Source organism: Pseudoliparis swirei, chromosome 17, assembly GCF_029220125.1.
Source record: "Pseudoliparis swirei isolate HS2019 ecotype Mariana Trench chromosome 17, NWPU_hadal_v1, whole genome shotgun sequence".
NCBI lineage: Eukaryota > Metazoa > Chordata > Actinopteri > Perciformes > Liparidae > Pseudoliparis > Pseudoliparis swirei.
Window position 1 is genome coordinate 12,880,013 of NC_079404.1, and position 18,590 is coordinate 12,898,602.

Sequence of the window (18,590 nt, forward strand, 5' to 3'; positions counted from 1 at the left end):
CAAAATGAAATGCAAAAGCAAAACATTTATTTGAATGAAAAATCCCTGTCCAGGTCACTTCTTAATGTAGGGCCATCTATATTGGGAAAACTACCACTATGAAATTCATCATTCAATACATTTCATTTTTCAACTAAAGGTTTCTGTCTGTGGATTATCTTATCAAACATGGACTTTAGTTGCTCCTTTTACTGAGGATGTGCTTTCCAACATGTTTTCTTTTGCTTAAAGGCCATATTCTTTGTTTTTTTTACCTCTTGTAAGTCCCCCACATTTATGAAAGCGCAATACTTGGATACAATACAAAGGATTGCAGTTAACAGTGAAGACAGACAGAAAACGTGTGAATTAATGACATTAGGTAAAAGTGCAATATTTGTGAATATTGAACCGTTTTTAAGAATACTGCACCGTTTTTAAGAATGCAGTTCCACATCTCTCATCATCAGACAGGCTTAGAGATAGCTGATGGTACAATTGTTAGATCTGCAATGTACTGTTTCACTGTAATATGTTTTCCGCCTTTACTTTAGTTGATAGTTTCTCTGTGCCTTGTGAAAATCCTCAGATCTCTTGAGTTTATGAGACACGAAGCCTCTTCAAAAGTTACTGGATATTGCCAAAAATGTGTTGCCATCAAGTTAAAAATAGATCCATTTTTCTTATTTCCTGCAGAGTTGTGATGGTTTGTCAGTGTACCTAGGGGAAACTATTGAACTCTAATTGCACTATCGCAACAGGTCCCGGTAAGAATGTCTTACTGCTGAAGAACACAGACATTTTTTTTTTCTGTGTCTGAATAAACTATAGTATAGTTTTTTTTCTTCTTGTTTTTTTCCCCCCTACTCAGGCCAAAATGAAATTATTTCTGTTCTCATTGTTTGTGCCACTCAAAAGACAATTTTAACTTCAAAGGCTGGCAAAAAAAAGGCCACTTTCCAACCTTCCATATTAAGCAGTGCATCTTCTTAAGTTGATAGGCTTTAAAACAACCGTGAAATAGAAAAAGGCAACACAAGTTTTTTCTATTGTATTGTATTTCACTGTTGTGTTAAAGCCTGCTTAACATAGAAGGTGAGAGGAATACAGGAGTTACTGTGTAAGGTGTTTTTGAGGCACGCTTTATAATATATAGGGGAACTTAAAGATATCTGCATGCACACTTAAGCACATTAAAATCAGGTTTATCCCTCTGATCTCAAACATCTCTATTCCGAGACAAACTTGGTGTTGACAACCAAAGCCCATTTACTCAAGGACATCACAACAAGCAAGATTTCAGCAGCAAAGAATACAACTAGAGAGAAAGAAACAGGGGAGATGGAAAGAGAGAGAGGAAAAGGTGTTCTAAAACAAGCATATCTACGCTTTGTCAGTTTCCTGTAGATTCCATGGTCCTTACAAGCATTTCAAGGTCAGTGATCCATACAGAGCAAAGAAAGGAAAAATCATAACGTTATTTATTGTTCTTTCCTTTCTCTGTCCAGGCCTTTAGAACAATTAGTAGAAACTCCTTTTAGTTTGCTACACCAGGAGAAAAACTGCGTCTGTAAGACTTGTGAAGATTAGGCCTACAAAGGAATTTCACAAATATTAAAGATACAGTATCATCAAACTTTTAGATATACCTGTTAGATAAACCACTGGTTGCCATACGTGTATTAAAGTATTGTGTGACGGTACAGCCAGATTTACTTACGCCATGAACGCCGCATTATGGGCAGCTGGATGTCCCGCACTTTGGCTGGAGAAAGTACTCAAACGCACCAGTCAACCACTTTAGCCGAAGAAAGTGTTCGACATTCGGATGCGGTACTTGAGCGGCCGTTTCTACGAAAATACCGCATTGAACTCAAGCGAAGCGAACACGCACATTTAAAAAAACACAAACACAAACTTCGATATGAACGTAGGAGCCGCATTAAACAAGGCAAAGAGCCACATGCGGGCTCGGGAGCCTCGGGTTGCCTGATTTAGCAGATTAGTCCAGATTAGCAATGCTACATCCACCACTGCTCAGAAATACAACACAGTTACTCTGCCTGTGCGAGATGGCTGGATGTATGAACCTATTCTCTATCGGGCAACATGCTCAGCCTGTTCTGGCTCAAAATGATGCAGAGCCACAGGTCAGGAGGGGCCGCGGAGCAGAGGGACAACAGGATAACACACCACAGAGGACAGATATTTAGGAGAGGTGTTGATGAGGTTCTATTGTTTTTCACCCCATCATGGCCTTCATCCCTCAGACTGCTTGGGGCCTGCTAAAAGGGGTGTGGGGACTGTTACCATGGAAACTAAGCAAGCGTAAGGACATGCATGGGTTCACGTGTGCGAATGTGTTTCACGTCCTCGATCTGGATTTCATTGTCTCTCTGTGAAATGCCAAGACGGTTGATTTGTAATAACCTGATATGGTGACGGCGTGATGGGCTCTGGTTGGTTTGGCAAATTGTTTTCGGAAGTGAACTTAAATCCTTCGGCCGATTGGGAATAAAAACTGTTGATGTTTCACTTGTGGTTTGGATTGATGCTCTCCGCTGTTGTTTCATCCAGTTTGCGGAGTGTGTCATCGTGACAAGAGAGCCAGTCTGATTGAGGCCTCTGTGTGTTTCTAGGGTTCAAACTGTGCTGCTGTGTAATATCTACCGTCTGAAGCGGTATTCATGGTCTCCCATCGCTGAGCCAGGTCAGCAGGCAACTACCAATTCGACTAAACGGCATGAATCAGTCTGTTGTTGCATCTGTCCGTTGCATGTAGTGTGTGACTGTTTTTTACAGGCATGTGTGTGTGAAAACAGATTTAAATTTGCAGACTTGCGTGTGTGTTTAACCTTGTGTGCTATGGACGGGGATTACAGGTAATCCTTCCACCAGCCAAAGCAAAAAAACCATAAAGCAGCGATTCCTCAAGCTGCTGCCATGCTGCAAGCCCGAGGCCGCCCCCTCAATCAGTGAAAGCAAGTGCTCCTTCACTCTCTTTACATCTCTTCTTCCTCCCAACAACTCTTTAGCGAATTCAGTCATACAGGTGCTTGTGTGGATGTAGTTTCATTCAGTGTACACAACATGCAGTCAGTCACACAGGAACACTGTGTTTGGTTCCTTTGGGCAATGGAATGTGTGTGCGTGTGTGTGTGTGTGTGTGTGTGTACAGTTATTGAGAGGTATTTCCTTGGATAAAACAAACAGATGGAATGAGGATTATGTGTTTATGGATGTGTGTCCACAGCTTGTAAGATGTCTATTCTTTACCGTTTTCATTCTAGCCCTTCTCATTTCTCAGTATTCCTCTCTCTTAACCTTGCGTTTTCAAAAAAGGAATTCAAGAAGTCCTATTGTAGATCGTTTACTGACAATGTTTACCTTTGCTTGGACAAATATGTGTGGAAAATGCTTGATTTATTAACCTCGAAATGATGTAAAACAGGATCACACTCATGCATTGGTTCAGTTAAATAATGATGATAAAACAAGATGAACATTGTTGTAAACATAGAATGTTATTTTTTTAAATATGTGAGACTGTATGATGAGCTCAATATTGGAGTGATGACTTCATAAACATGTGTTGGCCCGGTCCTGGCTGCCCTGCAGGTTGGTGCGGGTGCAGTTATGATAAATGCCGGCTATCCGTGTGTCTCTCCCTCACACAGACAGCGTGGAAGATGACTTTGAGTTATCTATCGTGTGTCATCGCCCAGAAAGCATGGACAAGCTGCAGGAGCAGACTAAGTTCACGAAGAAGGAGCTGCAAGTCCTCTACAGGGGCTTCAAAAATGTAGGTCTGGCTGGAGAAGAGAGTGACAAGACAGACTGTGAATCAAAATATAGACATAAAACGTTATATTTCTTGGAAAGTGTGAACTAATGAGTTTTCTCAATTCACATGTTTGTCCCAGGAGTGTCCCTGTGGTGTGGTGAATGAGGAGAACTTTAAGATCATTTACTCCCAGTTCTTTCCCCAAGGAGGTGAGTGTGTAACTCCTTCTGCAAAACCGGAAGAGCTCCAACTGTGTCCATAATTCTCTCTAACTTCAGAAAATTCATCGGTTTTCCGATAACAGCATTTATCTAGAAGTGCACATGGAGCTTTTTGTCATCACAATGAAATTACCATAATTAACTTATTATAAATATGCTCTGCTGAACCATAGTCCATTCTCTGCAAAGAGGGAAGGCCATTTTTCAATTTCATGATATTTAGGTTGATAAAATGTTAACCACTCGCCACCAGTTGTATCTGAAATTATTCTTATATCTTGGCTATATTTAGTTGGCTGCTAATCCAAGCTGTCCAAAGACTTTGCTTCATGTTTCGAGGGCACACGGGTTACTGTAAGTCTCTACATTTGCAGATTCAAGTATGTATGCACATTTCCTGTTTGAAGCCTTCGACACTGACAAGAACGGCTCAATTGGTTTCGAGGTGAGCGATATTCTTATATCAGCTTCATTTTTAGTGATAAGAGCAAATGTGTGCTCTGGTTTAATCTGCCACATGACTATTCACACATATACACATTTACTGGCGCTAAAAATGTGCCCATAGAGATTGGTGCTGTGACGAAGTTGTGACTGCATTTACTGCGTTAAGATTTAAGTAATGCCAAAACAATACAGTTAATTGTTCCGCTTCTTTCTCAGGATTTTGTATTTGGCTTGTCTATCATCTTGAGAGGGACCATTAATGACCGGTTAAACTGGGCCTTCAACCTCTATGACCTGAACAAAGATGGCTGCATCACCAAAGAGGTAACACGCCGGTGTTGCACTGTTCTTTGTTGTCTCTGAATGACTTGCTGTAATGGTTGCTAAGCAGGGCGGTAGGTCATGTCCTCAGTATTTTGGTGGATGTGGAGGCTGTTGCTATTTGTACATTTTGAGTTTGGTGGAAACCAGGTGTGGAAATGTCTCCCAGAAGTATGATGTGTTGAATACATCAACTTTTATTTAGAAAGTTGGAACTATTCTCCAGTATTTCAACAACTGAACATTACATAACCAAATTATTTATGTGTGTGACTGAAATAAAACGGTCACTGATGTCAAATTTAAACCAACTAAATTAAATAAAACTAACGGTTCTTTTAATAAAATAAGGCAAAATCAAAAAAACAAGTTCTACGACTCATACTTGTAAAAACGTGACCATGGCACAGCCTCAAAGTGCTTTCTTCACATTGTCTTACAATTTCAACACCCTTTATGATATTGTCTCTTTTTTGTCCTTCCCTTTCCAGGAGATGTTTGACATCATGAAGTCCATCTATGACATGATGGGGAAGTACACATACCCCACGATGCAGGACGACATTCCTAGAGAACACGTGGAGAGCTTCTTTCAGGTCAACCGTCTTTTGGATTAACTCCACAATGTATGCTTGTTTAACCCTCCTGTTGCCTTCGGGTCAATTTGACCCGATTCAATATTTAACCCTCCTGCCGCCTTCGGGTCAATTTGACCCGATTCAATGTTTAATGTCGGTGTTCTTTCGGTAGTCAACAAACAAACATAAAGTACCTCACACTTAAACTTGGAAAACAATATTAATTCTAATAATTTTCTGGAGATTTTAATAGCTGGGGTCATATTGTCAGTAAATATAAAGGTAACAGGAGGGTTAAATATTGAATCGGGTCAAATTGACCCGAAGGCAACAGGAGGGTTAAACCACAGGAAGATTACTGATGGAAGTATTGTTCAAAGTGATGGACTAAATTATAATCATTTTTCAGTAACTAAAAATGTGATGTTCCATTTTCCTTTCAGAAAATGGACCGGAATAAAGATGGGGTGGTCACGATAGAAGAGTTCATTGAGTCTTGCAAAAAGGTTGGGCGGATAAGAAACCCTTTGACATTTAAATATGCTTATTTGTATTCTTGCAGAGAGTAAGATGAGAAGATTGAAACCACGTCCTTGTCTTTGCATTAAGTATGCAGTTGGAGCCCAGAGCAGATAGGTGTAGCTCAGCATAAAGACTGGAAAGCTTTTCAGTAACTCTATTCCACTGCGTCTGGCAAAAAAATATTTACACCACATAACTCGTGTAAAATCATAATTTGTCATATTTCATTTTTTTTGTGTACAGATAAAACCAAATTCAAATCACGTGTTCATTAAGTGACCTTTAAAAGTGCATGTAGGTGGATTTTATTTTAAAACGTTGGACAGACCAAGGCTAGCTGTTATAACTGGTTCACTCAACGTTTAATTCTCACACATAAGATAACATAATAATGAATAATGCCCTCTCCCCACCACTTATCTCTGTCCAGGATGAGAGCATCATGCAGTCCATGCAGCTGTTTGACAACGTCATCTAAAGACCTGGACCAGGGAGGGGAGCTTGTGTGGAAAAGTGTGTGTGTGTGTGTGTGTGTGTGTGTGTGTGTATGGGTGTATGTGTGTGTGTGTGTGTGCGCGTGTGTGTGTGTGTGTGTGTGTGTGTGTGTGTGTGTGTGTGTGTGTGTGTGTGTGTGTGTGTGTGTGTGTGTGCGTGTTGAGAGCTGTGAGCATTCAGGCCACCGAGTCTCCCGCTTCCTGGACCCCAGTGACGTTTCTTCAAGCAACAATGGAGTTCCCCCAACCCCGTTCCTTACCATACAGAAACTTAGTTTGACCCAAAAGGCACAGAGAAACGGGCAAGCGGCGGGCTCACATGAACTGTCACATGCCACCTGTTCTATTTTAATATAAATGTATTACTACGACCGATGGAGAAACTATCACAGCTTAAATGGCTGCATTCAAGGGGAGGAAGTTGCCTTCAAACCTTCATCTAAGATGACTGCTCCCTGTGATGGCAGAGATTTGGATTGTGAATCTGATCCCGTCTCTGAGCACGTGTGGAACGCCTCCCAGGAGCCGCAAGACTGCTTTGCACTGGCCATGGAAATATAAATATAAAGGAATCTACCACCCTCTTGTGGACGAGAGAAAGAAAGACACTTCCTGAGGAAACAGCTGACCAATTGTGGTTTTTACAGATGGAGGTTCAATCATGTTGTTTTCCACGAGGAACAGATTACAATATCGCATGATGATGTCACTAATATCAAATTATGTATTTACAGAGATACTCCAAAGTTTGCTTGTCTGTTTGCTGTTCCTAGTCATTCACAGGTGCCTCACCCTATGTGTGTGCGTGTGTGCATGTGTGTGTGTGTGTGGGTGTGTGTGTGTGGGTGTGTGTGTGCACGTGTAACACAAGGAGATGTCATCCATCTTACCTATGTGAGAGGTTGATGGAACAACACCAACCTCCATTCATGGGATTCTGGTAGAATAATTCCGAGCCTTCCGAACTATTGCAGTCCTAGCTCTAGTTGTCTATTGACTGTTGTACATTTTCTAGCGAGGGGACTGCAGCAATAGTTGAGAAGCTGTTTTTGACCATCCACACTTCTTTCAACACAGGACAGGCATAACACCGTCGTACTAGTGTATCAATGTACATTTTTTAGATTTCAGATTGTATTTGTGAACTTCTTGTAATCCGAAATGTCATGTGGCTGTAGCAGGTTGTAACACTTTTTAAAAAATGATCAAAAACCCTTGTCACATTAAATTAGGCTCATTCAATTTCAAGAGGCGTAGGCTAGTATGTGTGTGTGTGTACCGTTCGTGAGAAAAGTGTGCTTAAATATGTTTTTCTATGCCCCTTTCATGCGGTATTCTTTCTCCCTCTGTAACACCAAAGAGAAGATTTAAATTAAAGAGGTATATACAGCCACTCTGAGTTAAGATATGTCGCCCACCTGTGGGTGAGAGAGAGGGAGATGCTGTGTAGTACGTAGGACAGGGGGCAATCAGAGATGAATGGATATCATTTGGTAAGTGGCAATGTGGTTTACGTGCACGTTGTCTAAATTTAAATGTAGTTTTACGTTGCAAACCCACAAGATATTTGAAGAATGGGACTGCTGATATAATTAAACGATCTTGCCAACTGTTACAGTACATTTCCACTGTCCCTGTTAAATAATTACATCAACATTACAGCTTCTTTTAAAACTAGAATGGTGCAAGTAACGGAGACTCAAGCCGTAATCCAATAGGCTCTAGTATCTGTTTAATGCCGACACTGACATGGAATAGCAATAATGTTCTCATCAGCAACTCTCCTCTCCCACCTCTCAGTCCTCAGAGCAGAGAATAGGCCGCACTAAAGCCCTGATGAAAATATGCACTTCCAACCCTGACAATTCTTTGTTCCGTTGTTTATTTTTTGTACTTTCGTTCTCTGGGGAACACGTGGTTTGACTGATTGTTCCTTTCCAATAGTTTTTAACTTCCATTCCTGACAAAAAGTAAAACCTGACTCTTCCCGCATGTAGTGTCTTGAAACCTACTGACCTGTTGTACTGACTGTCTAGTTAGCTAGCCTCAACTGGTTGCATTATGTATTCAAAATGTGTATATTTTGTACAGAGATAATAAAATTCACAGTTACTATGCAAAACTGGACTGAAATTTGAATTTTAAAGACAGTACATACATGTCTTTAATACAAATAAGACAAAGTACACCTTTTCATTCATCATCCTGTCACCAAGAAAAGATTCATAACTTAAATATACATTATTTTACACATGAACCCAACAGCCACAACTAACCATGTATGACCAGACACAAGGCAAGAGGTGAGCAACCAAAACATCCTGTACAAGATCAAAAAGACTATTCAATATATTGCTGCAGAATTTTGGCTGGCTGCAAACCAAATTCATAACACGTATTCACTGGAAATCCTGTGGTCGATGTTTCATTAAAAGTGGATAGAAACTTTACATGTGCTTGATTTTGCTTTGCACGTGTTTGATTCCTTGTAAAACAAAAGACTTCACATAAAGTTGTGATCTTCTGATGATAAAATGCATCAATAAATGCTTCAGACAGTTCCCCATTGACAGCCTTGATGTATGTGTAATTATCAACACTCATAACACTGCTTTCATAACAGTGTGCTGAAATACTTAAGTGTTACCATGTGAGGACTACACTGCAGCACCACAGGAGATGCTTCAGCGTAATTATGCATAATAGTCAAATGTTAAATAAAACATTTTTACATTTTCAACGCATTGGTTTTTTCAGTTTTCTCTCAGAAGGACTTGTTCATCATGACATTGCTGGCTCTTAGAGGCTTGATGTGTAGCTGGTCGGGATTGTTTTGTCCACAACGCAGTGGGCCTTTACTTGGGCATCTTGCGGAGCTCTGCCAGAACCCAAATGGCCAGTGAGAGAAGAGCAACTGATCCAGACTGGTGAGTCGCTGCCAGTGGAGTAGGGACGTACAGCAACAGGGTGCTGATACCGAGGGCAACCTGAGGAGCACAAACACATGGAGTTCAGTTACCCTGAGAGGATCATGGACTGAGTTGACGTGTTCCTGGGCTGACTGACAGCCTACCTGTCCATAGGCCATTGCCGCGAGGAGGCTGATGGCGATCTTGGCCCTCCTGGGTAGCAGCATCCTCCGTGAGAACAGATACAGGCCTGTGATTGCGGTCAAAGAAGAGATCGCCTGGAAGAAAACAAAATACCGCGGACGATCAACAACCTATTGCTGCCCCTGAAATTACTGAATGGGATGGGTGAAGGGTCCAAACAATGTTTAATTTATGTTGAAATGTTTCCCAGTAGATTATTTTTCTTTAGAAATAATAACACACCAACATTCTGTGGTCGAACTGCACAGTCGTGGGATTTTCAAAGAAGTTCTTGAGTGGTGGAGAGAAAGCCAGCAGATCATCTGGGATCCACCGATCTCCCATTTTAGGGAATGAGTTGTACACCAGCCCAGCATCCAAACCAGCAACAAAGGCACCTGCGAAAAAGCGTTTGTAAAATGTAGATTGCTTTTATATCAATCTTAATATAAATGGATTAAGATATTTATGTTTGTTATTTTATAATGTCGCATTCACACAAGAACAAACAGTACCAGAAAGAGCAGTGAGGAAGACGAGTCCACCAGTACCCTTGGCAAACCTCCGAAGCTGCATGAGACGTTTGGTTTCTGCGAGCTGTCAGAGAGGCGTCGTCAGGAATGAAACAAAATAAAACTTGACAAACTGTGTGACATTTACTGACACAGATGAAGGTTAAATATGTATTAGTTGAGATGTAGACAGAGTTGATCCTAGGTGGCCTGTAGGCATGAGACTGCGTCTGTACCTTGTGTGCAGGCAGCAGCAGAGTGAGTCCTGTCGAGAGACTGGCGCAGTAAAGCAACAAGGCCGAACCGAGGTGAGCACTCAGGCGATACTGGCTGACCCGCGGGACGTCATGAGACTCGGGTTTCTCCTCCAGACCGCTTTTTACCATGTACCACCCCAGAAGACCCTAAAATGACACACACACACAATGATAGTCATTCATGTGTTTTTGACATGCATACAACTTGACTTCAAACACAAAGTCAATCCTGATTTGTAAAAACAATACTGACACTAAGAGTGAGGAAGAGAAAAGATGAATGTCCTACACATCTCTCCCATTACTGCGGCTGTATTAGGTCTTACCTGGAAGAAGACAAATCCACAAAGCCCAAGCACTTTTCCCTTCATGGAGCGAGTGAAGTATCCTTTCCTCCAGAAGTAAACGGTAGGGAGGATGTACGCCAGTCCAACCAGCCTTCCCCACATACGATGACCCCACTCCATGTAGAAGATAAACTTAAACTCTTGCAGAGTCATGTCATGGTTCATTCTGGGAAAACATTATGACAACAGATAACTGGTCTTATTAAATGAAGATGTTAGGCTTGTGAGTATTCAGTGTGTAGAAACTCTTCTTAAATGTACTTGTCAAGCATTAGCAAGTCAAGATTTAACTAGCAACCATAATTAGTGATAGGGTGTCTTTAATACAGTCTTGATGAGGTAAACAGAGATGGGGCCTTACATTTTGAATTCAGGGTACTGTTGGTACTTAGAAAACTCAGCCTCCCACTCGGCTCGCGACTGAGGGGGCTTCATCTCTCTCACCAGATGCCAGTCCACCATAGAAAGCCCGGATTCTGTTAGCCTGATTGAAACACATGCACATATAAGTACACATCAACACCTCTCCAATACAAAAGGAAGACGCTTAAATAAACAGACGTTTCACTTTGAAGTCACATTACCTCGTGACACCCCCCAAGACAATAGCCCCAACCACCAGTCCGCTGCAGCCGAGTAACCAGCGACCTAGTATGCGATTCGTGGCCGCGTTTGGGACCGTAGATGCCGCCGCAGCAGAGGAGGCCCCCGCCTCTGCTGCGATGGTGCTCTGACCTCTCTTCACAAGCCAGTGTCGCAGCTGCGGACTCCGCTGATGTTCAAATAAAATAAAAGACACTGTTATGTTTACCTTGCTAACAAATGCATATTTATTAACTACACTGGCGGAACACTAATGCCGAAGTGAGCGGTGCATACGCGTTGAAAACAACACCAACGTGAAACCAACGAGCCTCCCAGCCTGAAGGACCGCGGCATAATACTACTCGTATGACCTTTTTCATGCGTCGCCAGCTAGTAAGCTACTATCAGCAGCTTTATACTCACGCTGCTGTGTTGAAATCCATGTCCTGCCCTTCTGCAACTGCACAAGATTGTTGTCCGCAGAGAAGAAAGTAACATGTTTGATGTCTTGCGGTTCGCTAATGTCGTGAAGTGCGAGTTGAAGCTGTAAGAATAGCCAGAGCTGGATGTTAGTGGTGCTTACAAAAGCATGTTTCCTCATTCAACTCTGACCTCCTGACGTCACAACAAGCCGACGAACAAATGTATCTTTATCTATATATTTTTATGTTTAACTTGTTTTTGTATTTGTTATATTTAAAACTCGATACCCAATAGACTCAACATATATATGTACTACTCAATATTTTCTAAATGCCATTTACCGAGAGACGGGACTTTCAAGTGGGTGGTGCATGTTTTGGGTCTCGGCGTATCCCGCACGAGCGGTCCGCCTCCTCCCGCTCAGCCCAGTCGCGTGACTAGCATAGCACCGCCCACCCGCCAGATCTTGTGTTAGAAATTAAACTAACCAGGAAACGCTGAATTAGGGTTTGACTTGGTTTAACCGCCAGTAAGAGCTGAAGTCAGTCCCATAAACAACATGTACCGACTTCACATCGCTTCCCAGTGAGTGACAAGGTCTAATGAATCGATAGGAAGTGGATTGGACAGGTAGTTGTTGTTGTTTATTTTTTCAGCTAAATTATTGTGTACGTTTTAGCCTATTTGTAGCTAACGCATTCACGATTCACCTCTTCGTGTTGCCTGTCTCCCTGTGCAGCTGTCGGGATGGCACAGAGCTTTTTAATGGAGGCGTGTGTGGACTCCGTGGAGTCTGCTGTCAACGCTGAGCTAGGAGGTTGGTAACGTGCAGTGGACGCTATGGTGTTTATTACTCTCACTTTACTTGCTGGGGAGGTAATGCATGCATTCACAGATGGAGAGGTTTCAGTCAATCTTACATTTAATCTGGGCTGTACTCTGTGCTGTGTATTTAATTGGCATGCGATGTTATTTCATTTCTCAAAGGTCACAGACCATAAAGGTGTGTTTATCTTTACAGGTGCAGGGAGACTTGAACTGTGTTCTAGTCTTCTGGAGGGAGGACTCACGCCCAGCCAAGGTCAGCTCAATTCATTTCTGTACACAACCCTCGACTCTTGAGTAACCGCTGAGACCAGACCAGCATATGCATCACACATGCCTTCATGAATTACTTTGCAGGTCTGCTGCAGGTAGTGAAGCAGTATGTCAAAATTCCAGTCTATGTGATGATCCGGCCTCGTGGGGGGGACTTCCTGTACTCTGACCAGGAAGTAGAGGTGATGAGGCAGGACATAGAGCTGATGAAGAAGCACAGGGCCGACGGACTCGTGCTGGGAGCCCTGACAGAGGATGGACGTGTGGACACTGAGCTCTGTATGGAGTTTCTAGGTATTGTCTGCCTGGGCGCCTGATCTCATCTCTGAGCCTACAAGGCACTGAACAAAAACACTAAGATGCTCACTTAACAAAGCATGATGTACAGTTCCATGAAAAAAGCAAAGCAGGTGTTTCTGGCCCAACTTCACCTACTTTCAAGGTGACCAATAGTCTAAGAAACTAAAGTTGTTCTTTTTAGAAGTGTTGCTGGTGTCTTGGCCTCTTCAGTTCCACCAATGATCCAGTTATAAATGAAAGACATTTTCTTAATTTTGCCGTGTTCTTTCTTTAGATCGTGTCAAATCAAAAACCTCACTAAACTGCCATTTCAAATGATTACCTTCACACAAGCAAAACAAAGGACTTAATCTAATTCAAATAGTGTACCCCTAAGGGTATTCTAGACGTGGCACTATACACACACATACAGGATATAAAGAACATAGCCAGTTGCCATGTTGGCATGTCCCAGTGGGACAGGCAGGTGTGATTAATAATATTAATAAGGCTGTTTTCCGTTTAGCTGTTCAAGTTGTTGGCATCTACAGTATATTTAGGAAAGTCGGCACACTGAGCCACTGAAATTGAATCTAGGCATTAATGTTATTAGTTTGTGCTATTCCTGCATTGCTGTAACATTTTACCTTTTTATAAATCTGCCTACATCAACCTTCAATAGAAAGTTACACATGGATCTCTGTTTTTTTTCTAAACATCACATACAGGACTGTCTCAGAAAATTAGAATATTGTGATAAAGTTCTTTATTTTCTGTAATGCAATTAAAAAAACAAAAATGTCATGCATTCTGGATTCATTACAAATCAACTGAAATATTGCAAGCCTTTTATTCTTTTAATATTGCTGATTATGGCTTACAGCTTAAGAAAACTCTAAAATCCTATCTCATAAAATTTTAATATTTCCTCAGACCAAGTAAAAAAAGATTTATAACAGCTGAGTGTTTGTCAAGGCTCAGGAAACCCTTGCAGGTGTTTCGAGTTAGACAATTCAAGTGATTTGTTTAATACCCTACTAGTATACTTTTTCATGATATTCTAATATTTAGAGATAGGATATTTGAGTTTTCTTAAGCTGTAAGCCATAATCAGCAATATTAAAAGAATAAAAGGCTTGCAATATTTCAGTTGATTTGTAATGAATCCAGAATGCATGACATTTTTGTTTTTTTAATTGCATTACAGAAAATAAAGAACTTCATCACAATATTCTAATTTTCTGAGACAGTCCTGTACAATGTAGTATTTTTTATGTATTATTCTTTTTTGTATTTATGCAAGGCCAAAAAAAAAAGTATGGTAGCAATAATCCATATTTACGATTATTGTGTTGGCAGTTGATCACAAAACACAGTATGAAGTCCAGTAAATGTTTCAGTCTTATGGAGTATATAGCACTGAACAAACAACTGGCCATGGTTAGAGGTGTGTAGGCTTATAAAAAGAGGTAAAATATAAGAATGTGTTTATCCTGCATCTGACACGTGATGTTTCATGTTTTGTATCATTTCATGTTTTTTTCTGATTGTCATCTTTTTGCTTTCCAGCTGCTGCTCAACCTTTGCCTGTCACCTTCCACCGAGGTAACACCTCTTTCAAATCAAATGTAGATTTAAAGCTTTTGAAAGTCCATGCAGCTGACGGCATCTACACGATAAACGCTATCACAAAGCCCTTTAGAGTGATTCATCAGTGCCTCCAAAGGCTTATGATCCATATTTGTAAACTGATATTGATCTTCCTGCAGCTTTCGACATGGTTCATGACCCAGCAGTTGCCCTGGAGTCTCTGGTATCACTAGGGTTCCAGCGTCTTTTAACAAGTGGCTGTGACAACTCTGCTTTGGAGGGACTCCCTGTCATTAAACGGCTCATTGATCAGGTATGTATAAATGATATGTACACTAGCATGTTTGCATTGAAGTATATGTAAATGCCAAGGCTATTTGTCTGTGTAGGTGATGAGCTTGTGTGTCTCTTTCTACCATTCCTATGCACCATTCTCTACCTTTCCTTGCACTCCATAGGCTAAAGGGAGAATTGCCATAATGCCAGGCTAGTACTTTTGCTTTTTATAATTCAATGTATATGTGTTTTGTTTTTTGTTAAAATCATCATACAGGCAATTTATTCTTGCAAGAAGGAGCAGAGTTGAAACTACGCACAAGTCATATTTCCAAGTTGCTGCTCCATCTCTGAGCCTCTGTCATTTATACAGTGTGACAGACAGTCACAGGAGGGGGTGGAGTCCCAACCGGCCCAGAGCAGTTTCTTATCTTCTCCAGAAACAGGCCTCCATTGTCTTTTGTCATGAGGCTCCAGATAAGCAGATGAGTTCTCCTCTCTTAGAAGTAAATGTGATCAACTTCTAACAGTGATTGAAGAAGAATTCTGATCAATATTTGGACTTCCTGATGCCCCCCTCCCTGCAAGACCTTTAGATCATAAAAGACACTGTCCTGTTGAAAGTAATTTTTTCAACATTTCCCTCCTGTTTATACAAAGTATAACTACGAAATAAAAATAACTGTTGAGTAAACCATGATACGGAAAGCATAAAGCAAGATTAAAAACAGTTAAAATGTACATATCCCAATTTGACACACATGACACAATCATGTGAATGTGTCGAGCCCATGCTGTGCACTGTCTTTGTCAGCTGCAGGTAATACTGCTTCCATCATTGTGTCACGCCTCACCATTTTCTTCATGAGCCATCATTGCTTTACAGTCCGGTGGTTAGCATTTTGTTCAAACAGGGTCACGATGGCATCGCCAAAGTCAGGCGTGGACCAGGAAGATCCCGAGTACATGGTATTCTCTTGTTTGTAGTTTGTGAAGCTGTATGCTGTAAATACTCCATTTATCATAGACTCCATCCCTCCTGTTGAGACGTGCTCAAACCCACGGTTTAAAACAAGTTTACTGATCAATATTTGGACTTCCTGAAGCAAGACCTTTTCGATGATAAAAGTCCAACATCCTATGATTTTTACGGTCACAGTCCTGTTGAAATAGTTATTTTTCCAACATTTTTCAAATGTTTTTTAAAACAGGAGGAGGTATCACTGAGAGGAACCTGCAGAGAATTTTAGAGGGCACAGGGGCTCAAGAGTTTCACTGCTCAGCTCGCTCCGGTAGAGATTCTGCCATGAAGTTCAGGTATGAATGATTTTTCCCATCCATTATAAGATTTCTTTCAACTATAAGGAATACAACTTAAAGTTTTTTGTTGCTGTCTGTGTAATGTTTCCATGTGCAGGAACTCCTGCGTGACGATGGGAGCTGCTTTCTCAGCACCAGAGTACGGTCTGAAGGTGGCAGATGTGAGCAAGGTCCGCACTCTCAATACAATCGCCAGAAATACCTTGTGAATGTGTTGTGGACAATCATGACGGATAACAAAACGGATACTGCAAAAGTCATCATTTGTAATTATATGAATATGTCAATGTTTATTTTCACTAAAGCCCAGAATAAGTAGACATGTTAGAAATGTTTCACCTTTACAAAAATAAACTCCCGAATCAAACGGTTTGTAAAGTTAGAGCTCAGGGAAAGCCCCGCAGCCTTCTGGGATATGCATTCAAAGTATCGCAGAGTGATGAATAATTTACATAAATTATTGTACATATGCATGTTGCCTCGTAAAGTTTAATAAAATAGTTCTGCTGCTGTTTTCAGAATAGTATGTTTCCAGCTGATCTATTTTTATACACAGCTCTCCCGATTCAGTTGAATATAATGCAAAATTGTGAACTTCTGTACTTGATTTTTTTACTCGGACAAAAACATTGTGAGTTTGCTCAGAACTTAATTAAAGTCCCATTTGATTGAACAATTCAGTTCGATTATGTTTGTTGTCAAATGTCTCCTGCAATTAAAACCAGTCTCTTATTTAGTAAAATCTGTTATAGAAATGTGCCATAATAATATAGAATCATGCTTCATTTGGACTAGTTTTAGTTATTGTTCATGAGTATTAAGAGGTACCTTCATGTTCACTAATATCTAGCAGGCTGAACCTGTGATGTCATTCAACAATGGGGCAGATCAATTAGACAATAAATGGAGCACTGACATGGTGAAGGCATGATATGATGCCATGTCATAATGAACCGTTTAATACCATCATTTAGATCTCATTTGAATACAATTATTATTTCTTACAATTATGTCACAAATGTCAATATTTTTGCATAATTATTAATTGTAAAAGACAAAAACAAAAATATATCATTTTCAACAGTATCTACTCTTGTAGCTTTACAACTATGTGCTGTAAACTATGCAGCCCAGTCACGTGTATCCAGTAAAGCACAAGACACTCTGAAGAGCCTCTGAACCCCCCCACACACACACACACACACACACATGCGCCGGGGTTGTTTCAAGAACCACGTTTGCTGAGTCATGAATGACAAAGAAAATATTGGAACTTGGACTGATAAACACCTGTTCATGGTATATTGGAGCAAAGTTATCCAGTTACTTCATTTAACATATTGCTTTGAGGAAGAAGAAAAAAGCTGGTGTGTTATGCAAGCATACAGTCATATTTTATTACGTCTTCTTTCTTTCAAGTCTTTACGACAAACACATGACAGCATTGTAGTTGTGGGTTCGTGTTGAATGCTCTCTAATTAATTTAGTTAATATTTTTTGTTTACTCTGTAACCTTGTTTGCTGCTGCTACAACCACAGTTTCCCCTTGGGATGAATACATTATATATATACGTATATATATATCTAAAAAATAGTTAAATGTGTCGGCTCTCTTCTCAATGTATTTAAGAGACATCTAATATATCCACATTAGAATAAATGTCGGTATAATTCCCCTGTTGGCGTGTGGTCCGAGAGCAAAAACAAGCATATATTGTTGAGTTTAAAGTTTAATATTTGAGTTTAATTTCAAAGAAAAACAACACAGAGCCCAAGGTTGCATTATCCTGGTTTCATGTTGTTAGTTCAACAGTCCACAGATACTCAATTCATAGGAGACTCAGGAAACAAGCAAATATTCACAACAGTTTTAAAGTGTTTTTACACATCTCTGGTTTCAAATTGATATCAGTTGTATAATAGTTATTTTTACCACTTAGTAAAATACAACCTGCATGTTTCTACTCCAACCGGCTTGCCTCCTCTGAATCTGTGTCTGGCCTTTGCCTTCCCCCTCCACGTAGCTTCTCACAGCTTTAGTGGAAGTCCCTGTTAATAAAGTGCACAAGCATTGAGCCCTAGCTGATAGTTTGTTGACACTAAGTGCTAATTAGTATAGAAGCTCATGCATAGCACCATAGTAGTTTCTTTAAATACACGTGGGTTGTCACATGGCTATTCTGGCAATTTCATTTCATTTCATTTATTTATTTGTACAGGGACCGTACACATTAATCAACCCACGGGTAAATGTGTTAACGTTAGCTAAGGCTAAATTTCAGCTTTGGTCCCTGTTGCCAGATGTTACAGCCTTCACTAAAGGAGTAAGAGGTTAACACGGTAACATAATAGAAAAGCAGTAAACATACAGGTTACGATAAAATACTGGCCTCTTCATAAAATCATTAAAACATAAAATACAAAATAAAAAACAGACATAAAAACTAATTATTTACGCAATCACT

The 18,590-nt window shown here is 40.5% G+C and overlaps 3 protein-coding genes across 6 annotated transcripts in view; 2 read left to right on the forward strand and 1 right to left on the reverse strand.

The window, feature by feature from the left end:
* The window catches only part of LOC130206834 (Kv channel-interacting protein 2), an 87,732-nt gene extending 81,360 nt beyond the window's left edge, over positions 1 to 6,372 (forward strand). The window contains exons 2-9 of one of the 2 annotated variants that reach the window (XM_056435021.1): positions 2,862 to 2,964; positions 3,661 to 3,781; positions 3,903 to 3,972; positions 4,359 to 4,429; positions 4,648 to 4,755; positions 5,244 to 5,348; positions 5,774 to 5,836; positions 6,283 to 6,372. In XM_056435021.1, coding sequence (XP_056290996.1) covers positions 2,862 to 2,964; positions 3,661 to 3,781; positions 3,903 to 3,972; positions 4,359 to 4,429; positions 4,648 to 4,755; positions 5,244 to 5,348; positions 5,774 to 5,836; positions 6,283 to 6,330 — 689 coding nt within the window. In that variant the 3' untranslated portion in view covers positions 6,331 to 6,372. Of the gene's footprint in view, positions 1 to 2,861; positions 2,965 to 3,656; positions 3,782 to 3,902; positions 3,973 to 4,358; positions 4,430 to 4,647; positions 4,756 to 5,243; positions 5,349 to 5,773; positions 5,837 to 6,282 lie in introns of both variants that reach the window. The other variant, XM_056435020.1, reaches the window with a different exon arrangement.
* Positions 6,373 to 8,479: 2,107 nt separating this feature from the next.
* Positions 8,480 to 11,721, reverse strand: LOC130206832 (cytochrome c oxidase assembly protein COX15 homolog). Of its 2 annotated transcripts, XM_056435015.1 has the most exons (9): positions 11,563 to 11,721; positions 11,139 to 11,326; positions 10,916 to 11,038; positions 10,534 to 10,720; positions 10,187 to 10,354; positions 9,954 to 10,035; positions 9,682 to 9,836; positions 9,420 to 9,533; positions 8,480 to 9,333 (listed from the first exon to the last, which is right to left on the reverse strand). In XM_056435015.1, exons 1-9 carry the CDS (start codon positions 11,635 to 11,637, stop codon positions 9,202 to 9,204), a joined length of 1,224 nt encoding a protein of 407 aa, XP_056290990.1. In that variant the 5' UTR covers positions 11,638 to 11,721; the 3' UTR covers positions 8,480 to 9,201. The 2 variants fall into 2 exon arrangements, with proteins under 2 accessions (XP_056290990.1, XP_056290991.1); XM_056435016.1 differs by lacking the exon at positions 8,480 to 9,333 and having other exon boundaries at positions 9,436 to 9,533; positions 9,686 to 9,836.
* A 344-nt stretch (positions 11,722 to 12,065) lies between these two features.
* On the forward strand, positions 12,066 to 16,805 carry cutc (cutC copper transporter homolog (E. coli)). 2 transcript variants are annotated; one of them, XM_056435017.1, is made up of 9 exons: positions 12,066 to 12,192; positions 12,301 to 12,379; positions 12,584 to 12,643; positions 12,745 to 12,954; positions 14,509 to 14,544; positions 14,709 to 14,842; positions 14,988 to 15,015; positions 16,017 to 16,122; positions 16,223 to 16,805. In XM_056435017.1, the coding sequence occupies exons 2-9, from the start codon at positions 12,310 to 12,312 to the stop codon at positions 16,332 to 16,334; spliced, it is 756 nt and encodes a 251-aa protein (XP_056290992.1). In that variant the 5' UTR covers positions 12,066 to 12,192; positions 12,301 to 12,309; the 3' UTR covers positions 16,335 to 16,805. The 2 variants fall into 2 exon arrangements, with proteins under 2 accessions (XP_056290992.1, XP_056290993.1); XM_056435018.1 differs by having other exon boundaries at positions 12,125 to 12,147; positions 12,302 to 12,379.
* Positions 16,806 to 18,590: the final 1,785 nt, after the last annotated feature.

Bases quoted from the DNA above. Each gene is read 5' to 3' on its own strand.
- LOC130206832 (XM_056435015.1), bottom strand. From the start codon at position 11,637: ATGTTACTTTCTTCTCTGCGGACAACAATCTTGTGCAGTTGCAGAAGG. The intron at 10,355-10,533 runs GTAAGACCTAAT...GTGTCATTTTAG, and splicing joins GTGGATTTGTCTTCTTCCAG to GGTCTTCTGGGGTGGTACAT. The intron at 9,534-9,681 runs GTGTGTTATTAT...GTTTTCTTCCAG, and splicing joins AGTTCGACCACAGAATGTTG to GCGATCTCTTCTTTGACCGC.
- cutc (XM_056435017.1), top strand. From the start codon at position 12,310: ATGGCACAGAGCTTTTTAATGGAGGCGTGTGTGGACTCCGTGGAGTCT. The intron at 12,644-12,744 runs GTCAGCTCAATT...ATTACTTTGCAG, and splicing joins AGGACTCACGCCCAGCCAAG to GTCTGCTGCAGGTAGTGAAG. The intron at 14,545-14,708 runs GTAACACCTCTT...ATCTTCCTGCAG, and splicing joins GCCTGTCACCTTCCACCGAG to CTTTCGACATGGTTCATGAC.